Source organism: Dicentrarchus labrax, unplaced genomic scaffold (genome assembly GCF_905237075.1).
Source record: "Dicentrarchus labrax unplaced genomic scaffold, dlabrax2021, whole genome shotgun sequence".
NCBI lineage: Eukaryota > Metazoa > Chordata > Actinopteri > Moronidae > Dicentrarchus > Dicentrarchus labrax.
This window is the reverse complement of record NW_026136705.1, coordinates 1,021,989-1,034,739: the sequence shown is the minus strand read 5'-3', so window position 1 is coordinate 1,034,739 and position 12,751 is coordinate 1,021,989. Positions and strand designations below refer to the sequence as shown.

Here is a 12,751-nt window from a genome sequence, read left to right as displayed (position 1 = left end):
ACTAATAACTCAATCAATAATATATTTGATTACTTTAAACGCAACAATTTCCTAATTTTACTAGAATTCACAACTTATTAAAAATAATTAACAAATTAAAGATTTAATTTGGCTTAAATTTGCATTTGGACGAACAAATACGCTTAAAATATATTAAATTGTGTCAGAAATCCTTTTTAATGAACTAATAAAGTTATACAAACATAAATGAATGATTAGAGGCACAAGAAAGTTGCTTTATTAAAAATATTATAAACAAATTAGTAGTAAATATAATTATTAGTAAAACCTTTTATATTATAATAAAATAATATAAGTTGGACCTTTTTTACATTTTAGAAAGAAAAGGTGATTTTTTTTTTTGTGGTGGTTTGTTTCTTTAAGTGAAGCTAGCAGGTTAAAGATGGACTGCAGAGACAGCAAAGAAAGAGGGAGAAAGAAAGACAGTAGGAGAGACAGACAGGGAGAGAGGAGGAGGAGGGAAGATAAAGGAGGTTAGGGGGGGGGGGGGGGGGGAGAGAGAGAGAGAGAGAGAGAGAGAGAGAGAGAGAGAGAGAGAGAGACAGGAGGAGAGACCGACAGGAGGAGAGAGGAGGAGAGGCGAAGATAAAGGATGGTATAGAGAGAGAGAGAGAGCAGATGCTCTGGAAGAACAATGGAGGAAGAGAGAGACATAAATGATGGTCGGTGAAAGAGAGAGAGAGTAAAATGAAGGGAGAGATGAGAGATGACAGGCGTGGGAGGCAGCGGGCGATCGAGGCTGAGAGACATAGAAAGAGTGAGAGAGAGAGAGAGAGAGAGAGAGAGAGGGCAGAAAGAGAGATAAAAGATGTTAGGTGGAAGAAAGAGCAGCCGAGGAGTGAAAGAGTGAGGGAGGGGTGTGAAAAAGAGAGAGAGAGAGAGAGAGAGAGAGAGTAAGTGTGTGTTTGTGTGTGTGTGTGTGAGAAAAGAGAGAGAGAGAGATGACAGGACGATGAAGAAGAAGAGGAGGAGGAGAAGAGGTGAGCGTCCTTGCACTGTCAGGGGCGATCGATGGCACATCATTTACATTACACTGACTTAACTGCAGAGAGAGAGAGAGAGAGAGGGAGAGAGAGGGAGGCAGATGGAGAGGGGGAGGAAGAGATTGATAGAGAGAGAGGGAGGGAGAGGACAGGTAGAAGAAGAAGAGGGGAGGGATGGATGGAGGTGAGGAATAGAGAGGCAGAAAATTAACTACAGTTGAGGGGAGATGGAGGGATGGAGGGATGGAGACGGTTGGGTCTTTCTTTTCCTTACTGCCCTTCTTCATTTCTCGCCTCCCACACTCCTCCTCCTCCCTCTTCCTCCCTCCCTCCCTCGTTTATGTGTCACACGTCTCTCCTCATTACTTTCATTCCTCCTTCTCCGCCATCTCTCTCTCTCTCTCTCTTCATCTTTCTTATATTTCTCCTCCGAGCACATTGAGCCACCCTCCTCTTACTAACTGGTTAGCGATGCTCCTTGCCTGTTTACGTTGTAATGAAGCTAACCCTAATACTTCTGGGCTCAGTATGAATGTTTGTGATTAGCAGGAATAATGTTGAAGCATTGACTGATTTAATGATGTTGTATTAGCCAAATAAAAGAGAGGACGTGGGGTCATCACTTCATCATTGTGTTTTAGAATATACATTTGCATTCAGAGTTGACATCTTGAACCACGATGGGTCCCAAAAATTAGGGTTTCTTGTCAATTTCATGACTAAAACTCTTTAAAATCTGATATTTCTTAAATGAAAATGTACATTTTATAGCCCTTTTTTATTTTTATTTTGAGGGAGTCACTCGTAGCACGTAGCCTTGCGGGTTTATGGCGGTTAACGTCACCGTTCGTCAGCCGCGCAACGGTTTCTCGTTAAGCTCTGAATGTGACACAGTTACCGGCGCGCCCTACGTGGTGTGTTTACTGCCGCTGAACGGGGGAATAAATCTCCCGTTCATGTGCCGCGTCGTCACGACCAGCAACCTCCGAGCGAGAGGCTCAAACTGGTGCAAAATGAACCGAATTCGACCATAAAAAGCTGATTTTTATGCTCAATATGTCGGTAGAAATCACCTGTGTAAACATCACAGCAGCATAAAAACCCATCTAGACCAACGTACAGTATGTGTCTATCCTCTCTAATCCTCCCTCCCTCTGTTCCCTCCCTCCCTCCCTCATACCATATGTGACATTCCTTCTCAATGTGGCGCATTGAAAACTTCCTGTTGTTATAGTTTGTTATGGAGCACTTCAAAGAGGTGGAAGGAGGAGGAGAGAGAGAGAGAGAACATGGAGTCTGTTATAGTTTTACCTCTTAAATGCTAACATGTGAGAGCACCGTGTATGCCTGTATGAATTATCCCTGTCTGTGTGTGTGTGTGTGTGTGTGTGTGTGTGTGTGTGTGTGCCCACATGCCTAGGAAGTAAGGTAATGACGCTTAAAGCCATGACACACTCGCACACACACACTCACGTAGACATGCAGACACACGTTAGCCCATCGACCTGTATAACTTGTCTCGTCAGCGATTGTGTGTCGCTCCCCTCGGTGTGTGTGTGTGTGTGTGTTTGTCAGAGTGTGTGTGTGTGTGTGTGTGTGAGAGAGAGAGAGAGAGTGTGCGGTGTTTAATATTTAATAGGTGCTGGTTAAAAATGCAGGAGTGTTTTTGTCTCTTGTCCCGTTGCACACCTGTTCCTCTAGAGAGAGAGAGAGAGAGAGAGAGAGAGAGAGAGAGAGAGAGAGAGAGACTTGGTGGATTAAGTGATAGATGGAGGGAAAGATTGATTGATCGATTGGTAAGGATTTGGGCATAGATGGATAAAATAGCTTCATAAATAGAAAGATGAAGAGATGGATGATCTTTGGAAAGATGATGACGGATTGTTATAGATTGATGGATGAATTGGTGGATGATTGAAGGACGATGGGTGATTGAGAGACTGATTGATGAGAGATTGATGGATGATTGATTGGTACTGTGTATGGACAAACAGATGGAAATACAGATTGATACAGGTTACGATAGGTGGAGAGATGAATATGATACAAGGATCACTGGATGGATGGATACAGTAGATGGATCAATGAATAGATGGATTGATAAGACAAATGGATGGATAGATGGAGGATAGATGGACAGAATGGTGAGATAGAAAGAAAGATGAGAAGATTTGGTCGTCGATATAAAATAAACGAAGAGAGAGATGAAGAGAATTGATTTATAGAAAGATGAAAGGATGATGGATTTATGGAAATTGATGGATTGATACAGTAGAAGATGGATGATTGATGGATTATTGGATGAAAGAATATATATAGAGATTGATTGATTGATTGATTGATTGATTGATGGTTGGTTGGGTGAACGAATATGATCTGGATAGATGGATTGGTGGATGATTGATGGATGATAGGTGATAGAAAGATGGATAGTTTTATTGAGGGTCGATGGATAAAAGGTAGGATTAATTGATGGATTCAGTAGATGGATGGATAAATGATTGAAGGATGATTGGTAGATAAATCCATGGATGGATGGATTGATGGATGGATGGATTGATTGATTGATACATCAGATGAAAGGATAGATTGTTATAGATAGATGGATAGATGATAGATTTATAGAGTGATTGATACAGTAGATGATGGATAGACTGGATGGTTGGATGATTGAAGGATGACAGGTGACATGAAGATGGATAGATGAGGTGGATAAACAGATGAATTCATGGATGCAGTAGAAACACAGACTGATGATTGATTGATTGATTGATGAAAAGATGGATGATTGAAGAAGAGATAAAGAGCTAAATAGATGCACTAACAGTATTACAGATGAAGATGATGAACACAAAGCGCAAGACAGGAAGTAGGATGAGTACAATACGCAGAGGAAGAGGAAGCGAGGGATGAAAAGAGAAGAGAGAGAGAGAGAGGTGTCATCAGTTAATCAATGTAGTTTTCCTGTTTCCCTCCACTCTCTGTTTTAAGGTTCTCTCCTTTTATTATTCTCGCTCTACTTCCCTTATCAATCAATACTTATTATTGGCCACCTCTCTTTACCTCTGTCTTTCTTCTCTCTCTCTCTCTCTCTCTCTATCTTTTACCCTCTGTCAAAAAGAGAGAGAGAGGAGGAAAACGCACAGATACACAAACACACAAACACACACAATGAAGTCATTCATCTGTCCAATCAAAGAGGCGGAAGCCCAGTGGAAAGTAAACATCCATCTCTCTCTCTCACACACTCTCTCTCTCTCTTTCGTTCACTCTCAGTCCGTGAGCATCCATGATTATGATGCCCCTGTGTGTCTGTGTGTGTGTGTGTGTGTGGACAGACATATATCCCATTTCTCTGGTGTCTCTTTAAAAAGAATAGATTGTTCTTCTGCTACAAACAAAGAGTAAAGACACACACACACACACACACACACACACACACACACACACACACACACACACAGAGTAATGTCTGACACGATTTATGATGGGCGAGAGATGTGGGGAGACAGAAAACAGACGGCGAGAGAAGGGAGGGAGGGAGGGAGGTGGAGCTATAAGAAAGAAAGGAAAAAGAAAGAGGAGGGAAAGAAGAAGCGAGTAATCGATGGAGAGGTTGTGACATCATCATTTGACCTCAGGTTGGGGGAGGGCGGGAGATGAAGGAGGGAGTAAAGAGGTGAGGCGAGAGGAGATGGATGGAAGGATGGGCAGATTAATGGAGCAATAGATTGAAAAAAGAGATATTGAAGCGGAAAGAAAAGAGGGTGCGTTTTGTTTTAGCTTGAAATTAAAAGTTCGTAAAATTGCGCCGGGAAACTTTCAGTCGCACGCCGTTAGCAACACGTGCTAAAGTTAGCACAACAAGCTGATGGGCGAGCGCAAATAAGATACACTTTTTTTATTAAAATCGCTTTTTAAATTAATATTCTGACAATATCACCGGCTCAATGAAAGATTTTAAATATATAAGAAAAATAAATATAAGAAAAACCAGGAAATTTAATGGAAATATGTTTCAGAAGTAAAATAAAATAAAACTATATTGAACTTTACATTGGGGAAAATCGGCTACCTACGCAACACAAAAACACACAAGTACACACTAGGTCAGGAAATGAATACAAATCTTTAAGAAATGAAAAAGAGGGAAACTTTTAAAGCTAAATAAACAGGTTACGACCCGACTCGTAGAGGGAACATAAAACCAGTTGTGTTTAATGATCGATGTTATTTATTTTAAGGAAATTAGATGAAACAGGTGAGGAACAACTACAAAGTAAAAGAGCTGATGGGTTCTGTTTTATAAATATAACCAAAGAGCTTCAAACTATCACCCAACCCAGCACCCCTACTCCAGTGTCTCCACACAAAGTTCCTCTAAGTCGTCTATATTTAAACAAGAGCCTCATTTCCTACACAGGGTCAACAAACAACCTTCCAGACAAACAAACAGCGGTCGTTACGGCCGCAACAAAATAAAATAAGTCAAAGAAAATCAATTAAATCTGAATAATTAAATCAATTCCAATCCAGCATCTGGACGCCAAAACATCTCCTAAAAACACACATTTCAGCTTATTGGTGGAGGTAGAATGAAGAGAAAAGAACATGAGTCTACAAATGACGCAGGACTGAAACACCACCAACAACAACAACAACAACACCAAAAGAAAACGATGAGCCGACTGATGGAGAGATAAAAGAAAAAGAGGGAGAGAAAGATGAAAGATTTTAGCTAAAGAGGGTTGACCCCTCACTCTACCCCTCGTATTGACCGCGGCGGGCTTTGATAAACTACACTCTGTGTGTGTGTGTGTGTGTGTGTGACTGTGACTGTGTGTGTGTGTGTGTGTGTGTGTGTGTGTGTGTGTGTGTGACCTCTGCACGTTCCGAGCTAAATCAATCTGTCAAACGTGTTAGCGAGTCCGTGCTTATTCACCGCCATGCCTGTTTGTGTGTGTGTGTGTGTGTGTGCGCCCGTGTCCGACCCTGACCGGCCATCAGAGCCAATGACGGAGTATTGATCAAGTCTCTGTCGCCATAGAAACGGCCATTTGGGAGGACAGGCGAGGGTGCGCGTGTGTCAAAGTGGGAAGACTTACTTCAAGGTGGCTCATCAGATCATCTGGCGTGTGTGTGTGTGTGTGTGTGTGTGTGTGAAATGTCAACTTCACGTTTTCCATTCGTGGCATGTTTTTGTGTTCTTGGCCAATTAAAAAGGTCATCAAATAACAAAAAACAAAAAACAAAATACACGAGCAGCAAACATTTCAAACCTGCTTGCATGTCTAGTTTTTAATTAACATCAATAAATCATTACCTGTTTAATTATGAGACATTATTATAATTACTGTAAACAAACAAGAGCAGACTGTCTACCCCCCCCCCTCCGTCCTCTGGCTTCCTCTGCGCTGTATGAACCACTGTGTCAGACGTCGAAGAGGAACCGAGCAGGAGGAAGGGCGCTGTCCGTACCAGCGGTTCATTTCTGAGCTCAGCTGTCGTCCGTTTTTCAAATTAAAAGTGTCTGAAGTTGAAATCGGACTCTTCTCGAGCTCAGTTGAGAACGACCATCCCTGTAGCGACGGTCAATCAGAGCTTACAGTTTAACGTTTATTCAAACCGAACACTCAAAAAGAGCAACAAGCAGCTGATCTGGCGGGTTGGTGCGTGGGTTCTGTGTTTAAAAATGTTTAAACTTATGACCTTTTCCTTATTTTTTCTGGGATTTACGGTGGTTTTACTTTTAATTTTATCCATTAAAAGGTTGTGTTAATGTTATTAACCGTTATATAAGTTATTCTGGCTTTGAATTAACGTGTGTGGGAGTTTTATAGACGTTTTCTAAAAAAATAAAAATAGCGGAAGACAGTGAAAATTATTGTTATTGTTGGATTTGTGTCATGTTCCTCCGAGCCACAGGGGGCGCACTGTACTGTATTGTGATGGAAAATCTATGTAAATCTACCAATTAGCAGCCAGTAGTGGCCACAGTATAGGACTTTGTCACTACAGTTCACATTATATAAAAATCGAAGGCAACTGGTTCCAGGGAGAATAAAATCAGTTTGGTGACGTATGGCTCAACGTTCAGCGCAGGAAGCTACGACGATTGGGTCAAATTAGCGGAAACGTTGCAGTTATTGGACGAAATTGATGGATTGAATAAAACCAGATTAAACAACACAAAGCCTGAAAGCCTCGGTCCACTCTTTGGATGAAGTGGAACTCACTGATATTAACCATGAAAGGGTCAAACAGACTTTGGTCAAATCTAATCGGCCGACGACAGAAAACGGAGAGGAGCTCACTGCTCGCCGCGTCCTCCAGGAAATGAAAAGACCTCCAGTGAATGGCTGCTCAGCTTACTCACAGTGTGAACACAGAGGTCAGGGCGGGCGGCGGCGGGGGGGTCAAAGGTCACCGGCGTACCTGTCCTGTAATGATTTCACATAGAAGTGAAAAGAAGTGTTTGGGTGAAGAAACAAGAGCGGAGAGGACAAACAGACTCGTTTCTATTTAAGGGTTTGAATGCAGTCGAGGTTAAGGGTTAACAAATGAATGTAGGTCAGTGGACTGGTAGCGAGTGTGTGTGTGTGTGTGTGTGTGTGTGTTTGCCAGGGTTGAACAACTATATGCAAGTGTGTGTAACTGTGTGTGTGTTACATGTATGTGAGTGTACTTCTACAGTACATGCATCATATATGTGTTTGTGTGTGTGTGTGTGTGTGTGTGTGTGTGTGTGACCTGCTCTTTGTTCCTGTGCTCGGTGCAGTAAGGAGAGTGGACCGTTGACGAGGATTAATGCCCAACATATGGCAACCCTACGGGCACACACACACACACACACACACACACACACACACACACACTGCAGTCATTACTCTGAACAAAGAACTGTAAGGCTAATGAGAAGGCGATATCATGTGTCCTTTGCACACACACACACGGCATGGATTCACGTGGACACACATAAACACCTTAATGTTGCTTATACATGGATGGATGCAGTTGAACACACACACACACACACACACACACCTGGTACTGTAACATATCCATTGTGTGTGTGACTGTAGGTAGGAGTTGAAAGGTAGCGGGTTGGGGGACGGGGGGTTTGTTGATGGAAAGGCTTTATGGTTTGAATACACCTGTGTGTGTGTGTGTGTGTGTGTGTGTGTGTGTGTGTTAGTGTATAAAAGAGAGGACAGTGTGTTTTATTGTACAGGTGTGTGTGTGTGTGTGTGTGTGTGTGTGTGTGTGATTGAAGGAGAAAGAGAGAGGGAGAGGTTAAGCAGAGTTCAGAGGAAAAGTGAAGGTTCATGTTTTCATTTCTTCATGCTCCTCTGCCTCTCTCTCTCTCTCGCTCAATATGTGTGTGTGTGTGTGTGTGTGTGTGTGTGTGTGTGTCTTTTTCTCACGTATCACACCCCCAAAATCTTTTTTACACAGCTTCTCTTTTCCCTCTTTCTAAGACTCCCAGTGGGATCTGACCGATATACCCGCATGTTCCTGAAAAGCCCGACATCCACTCTGTTATTCTGTTCTGGTATTAAAGTCGCTGTGAGCTCGTAATCGATGTTTAAGTGTTTCATCACGTATGTTTGGAGCTATACGTCACCTGTACGCCGCTATCTGGCCCAGCAATCATTAAATATAATACTTTTGTAAGTATTTAAGGTTTTTTTTTAATGGTTTTTTAGAGGTCGTGACAATTTAAAACATGTTAATGACTCATCCTGCACTCGGGTGACTACACTAATTTTGCATCCAATGAAACGCTTTCTTTCTTACAGCGCCGCCGGAGCGTGTTTATTGGTAGAGACGGAAATACAACTTTATAGCTTCATTCACTGATACGAAGACGCTGGATGTTTCATGATACATTTTTTCCTGGCTTTATTTCCTAAATATGCTTTAGTGTCTGACTGCTAAATGCTGTATCTGTCGTTAGCTGCACCTACACCGTTAGCTCGGTTAGCCGTGTGTCAAACCTGGCGAGAAAACCACTTCAATACGTTTCAAACTGGCCTCAGCCGGTCTCGGATGCTGTGTTCAGTCCCAGTTTGGGAAGAGTCAGCTAACGCGGGCCCTTTTCTGCGTGGTGGGGCGGGGTTCTTTTGCCCCCAACAAAAAACCCTAATAACCCCCCCTTATGGACTCTCTTCTAGCCGCTTCACGGGAGCTTTAATGGATAGTAATACGACCCTTCTTTAAGCCTCCTTAGTTACTGTTACTACGCCTGTCAAGATTCCATTCTAGAACTGACTACTCTGTTCCATTCTAGAACTACTCTGTTCCATTCTAGAACTACTCTGTTCCATTCTGCTATTAAAGTTCATGTTTAAAGTTAAAATCAATGTTTAAGTATTTTATCACGTATGTCTTGCACTGAAAAGACATTCATGATTAGAAGTTGTGCTGGGGAACAATGAAATATTGACTACTAGTAGTGAAATGTGTCAATATCCGTACTCGTAAATACAGCTAGTTTTATTTAAGTTGTACTGCCACTAGCGCCACCTACTGCTAATCTCAATGAACCAACTCTTTTGCTTCTGTGTCTTGAACTTTTAGTGTTTTACATTCTTGTTTGACTCTAACCTACATATTCATTTTGGGTTTCTTATATTCTTCTCTATTCTATTTTCATCCGGTGGCACTGTGGTGATGTCTTGTATTGGTTTTAGTTTTTTGGTCTTCTCTCTTTTTCTCTCTCTCTCTCTCTCTCTCTAGGTGTAAATGACTTTGGACGGCCATCTGTTACTTAGCCACCCTGCAGAGAGTTGGCCTGCATGCACACCTCCTGTGTGTGTGTGTGTGTGTGTGTGTGTGTGTGTGTGTGTGCGCTGTCCTTTATGTTTAGTTGCACGTGTGCAGTTACTGTATTCTTGTGTTTGTGTGTATTTATTTATGCCTACGTGCACATGCATAATACAGTAGGTTATGAGTGTGTGTGTGACAGAAATAAAGAGCGAGATGCTTGTGTTGTGGACGTGTATTCAGGCTCACTTGCACATGTAGAACATGTATTCCTGTGCTTGTGTACGGACGTAAGACACTGTTTTACATCAGTGTTAGCATATTTAGCCCCAGTCAACGCTAACGTCTTGTTTTTGGTATTTAAAACGCATCCAAAGACCTGAAATGTCTACGAATATACATTAAGTTATAGTGATTAGTAGTGGTATTTAGTTTCCCGCCTGTGGATTCTTCACAATAAAAGTATTCCAGCCACAAATAAAAAATTAAACAAAGTGTTAACAGGGCGGAGGTCACTTAGCTGCCGTCTTTGTGTTTTTGTTTTTTATGATACATTTCCACATTGTGGACAATAGAGTTTTCGAATGAGAAAAGAAAGAAAAAGAAAGTCTCTAAAATATTTGAATTAATTGGATTTTTACATTTAACTTAGTGAATTAGCTGTTCGATTATATTTCTCAATAATTCCTTATATCTTCCCTATAATTAGTTCCAAATAAGTTGATTATTTTCTGGAAACGTTGGAAGGAAATTATTATTAATGAATCGTACTGACCCGTGAAATAACGCGTTTAATTTTCCAACATTAAGGTCTAAATTCTGTTTCAAAGCTGTTTCTCCACAGTGTCAGGAATACAATTAATTAATTAATTAATTAGAACTAAAAGTAGTCAGATTTGACTAAATGAGCCAAAGAAATTATCAGTTTAAATTTAACGTAAAATTCAGCCCTGGTTGTTAGAGGGCTTTTATAGTGAAGCAGCTGAATACTGAATAAACAGCTCAAACAACCATTACAGGTTTTTATTAAAATCATTTGAATATTCAGATTATTACTATTCGTGTTATCTGCTGTTGAACTGAGATCAAAGTCGTCTGTGATAGTGATACAAACTGATAAATGTATCACAGATCAGATTATTTCCATATCTTGCATCAGAACTCTTCTTGTGTTGTTTGGTATCAGATCTGAACGAGCTGATAAAGATTGAGCTCGTCTTAAAGTGGGAATATTTCAGGATGTGTCAACTCCTGCTGTTTCTGCTGGTTTTAGTATGTCGAGGTGTGAAAATGTCACAGAGAAAAGATCACTTCACTCCCCCCCAGAGACACCGACTGTAAGAGAGCGACCAATCAGACTCTGTTGTACTGTCCCGAAATCAGCCAATCAGGTGTTAACGCCACTGTTCTCCGGCGCGACCGGTGCTCTGAAGCCACTGCATGCTGTCAGTTTGTGATTTGATTACGTCTGAGCGACCTGCTGTCTCCGCCGGAGCGTCCAGCTGTCAGCTTCCACTGCTCCAACAACAGCACAGCAGACATTTTTAACTTTTTTACAATTTAAAAACGGTTTTATGTTTGAATTTAAAAGTGACATCTCTCTAAAAATGGCGTGTAAACTGTTTTATGAAGTCAAAATATGATCTTCACTTTAAAAAAATAGATAGTTTTTTAGATTAGTTTAAAGAATTTAGCATCGATCAATCATCAGAATAGGTGTAATTAGTTTCAGCCCCAATGAGCGCTAGATAGTAAATAAAATAAACATTAAGTATAATGAACATTAACAGCTTGTCCTCTTTTCGGTAGCTGCCTGAAAATGAGATCCATGCACAATGAGACATTTCTGATTCATTAAAAACAGAAAATATTGTTTTTATTCATAAACAAGTCTAACATCTAAGCTGAATAAAAGAATCTGTGTTGTTTTGCTGTATGATTGTGGGCCATATTGTGGTATGAGAAGTATACGTAGATATATAACATGAACGATTATGATCCCTCCGTGTCTCCGTACTCTACGCTGAGGATCTGATTCTGTGTCACGGTCATTAATCTTGCTGTCTCTCCCCCTCCAGCTCTCGTCCGGGCCGTCCTCCGAAGCGTTGTTCTGGTGCAGGGATCCAGGAAAGCCCCAGGCTGCTGCACCCGGGCCTCCCCGGCCTGCTGTCCCCCAACCTGCTGTCTCACACCGGTAAGAGACTCTCCATATTTCAGTCTTCAACGCCTCCTTTTTATGATCTCTGCGGACTTATTTGATTTTTTGTAACTGGGGCAACTTTTAATAATTAAAGAAAATATATCTTCCCATGTAAATCAATGGGTTTTAAATGGGTTATTTAAGTCATGAAGTAGTCCACATAGGAACACTTCAGTTTATCAACCTTTACTAACCCGGTGTGGCGGCACCTTTTGATAAATAAATAAACGCAGGTCTCAATTAGAGGCCTGGTCTGGATCTTACAGATTTTTTTTTGGATGTATAGAAGGGCTAACTAGCTAACAGTTAGCTTCTTTTTTAGCAACAAGTCCATCTGGAAACTCCATAAATCAGCTCGATCCCGCCGTCGCCAAACTGTCTCGGTGGTTGTGTTCACTGGGAGGCTGCTGAGCCCCCGTTATCACTGATAAAGTTGTTTTTTTGTACAGTAATCAGTGAGCTCTGTTAGCTAGCTGGCTAATGAATCTTTTAGCTGTATCGTTAAAAGTTAAAGATTGATGATTGATTGATTGATTGATTGATTGATGGATGGGTGGATGTCATACTATTGGTTGATATCAGTCATGCTTAAGTAAGATTTTATTTTACAGGAAGACAAAATTTTGGGGTTTTGATATAAAAACACAAAGAAATTTAGTTTTTGTACATGTTTTGTTATAAATGTTAAAAAGGGTTAAAATTATTTTTTTTAATTTCACCTGGACTTTAAAATTTGATTTCAATCCATCAAATGGTTTCAGAGCAACAGATTTTTACAATG

The 12,751-nt window shown here is 41.0% G+C and overlaps 1 protein-coding gene across 1 annotated transcript in view; it reads left to right on the top strand.

Annotated features, from left to right (window-relative positions):
- dachb (dachshund b) overlaps positions 1-12,751 on the top strand; it is a 93,511-nt gene that overhangs the window by 39,371 nt on the left and 41,389 nt on the right. The window contains exon 2 of the mRNA XM_051400243.1: positions 11,849-11,964. Within this exon, the coding sequence (XP_051256203.1) occupies positions 11,849-11,964 (116 nt within the window). The remainder of the gene's footprint in view (positions 1-11,848; positions 11,965-12,751) is intronic.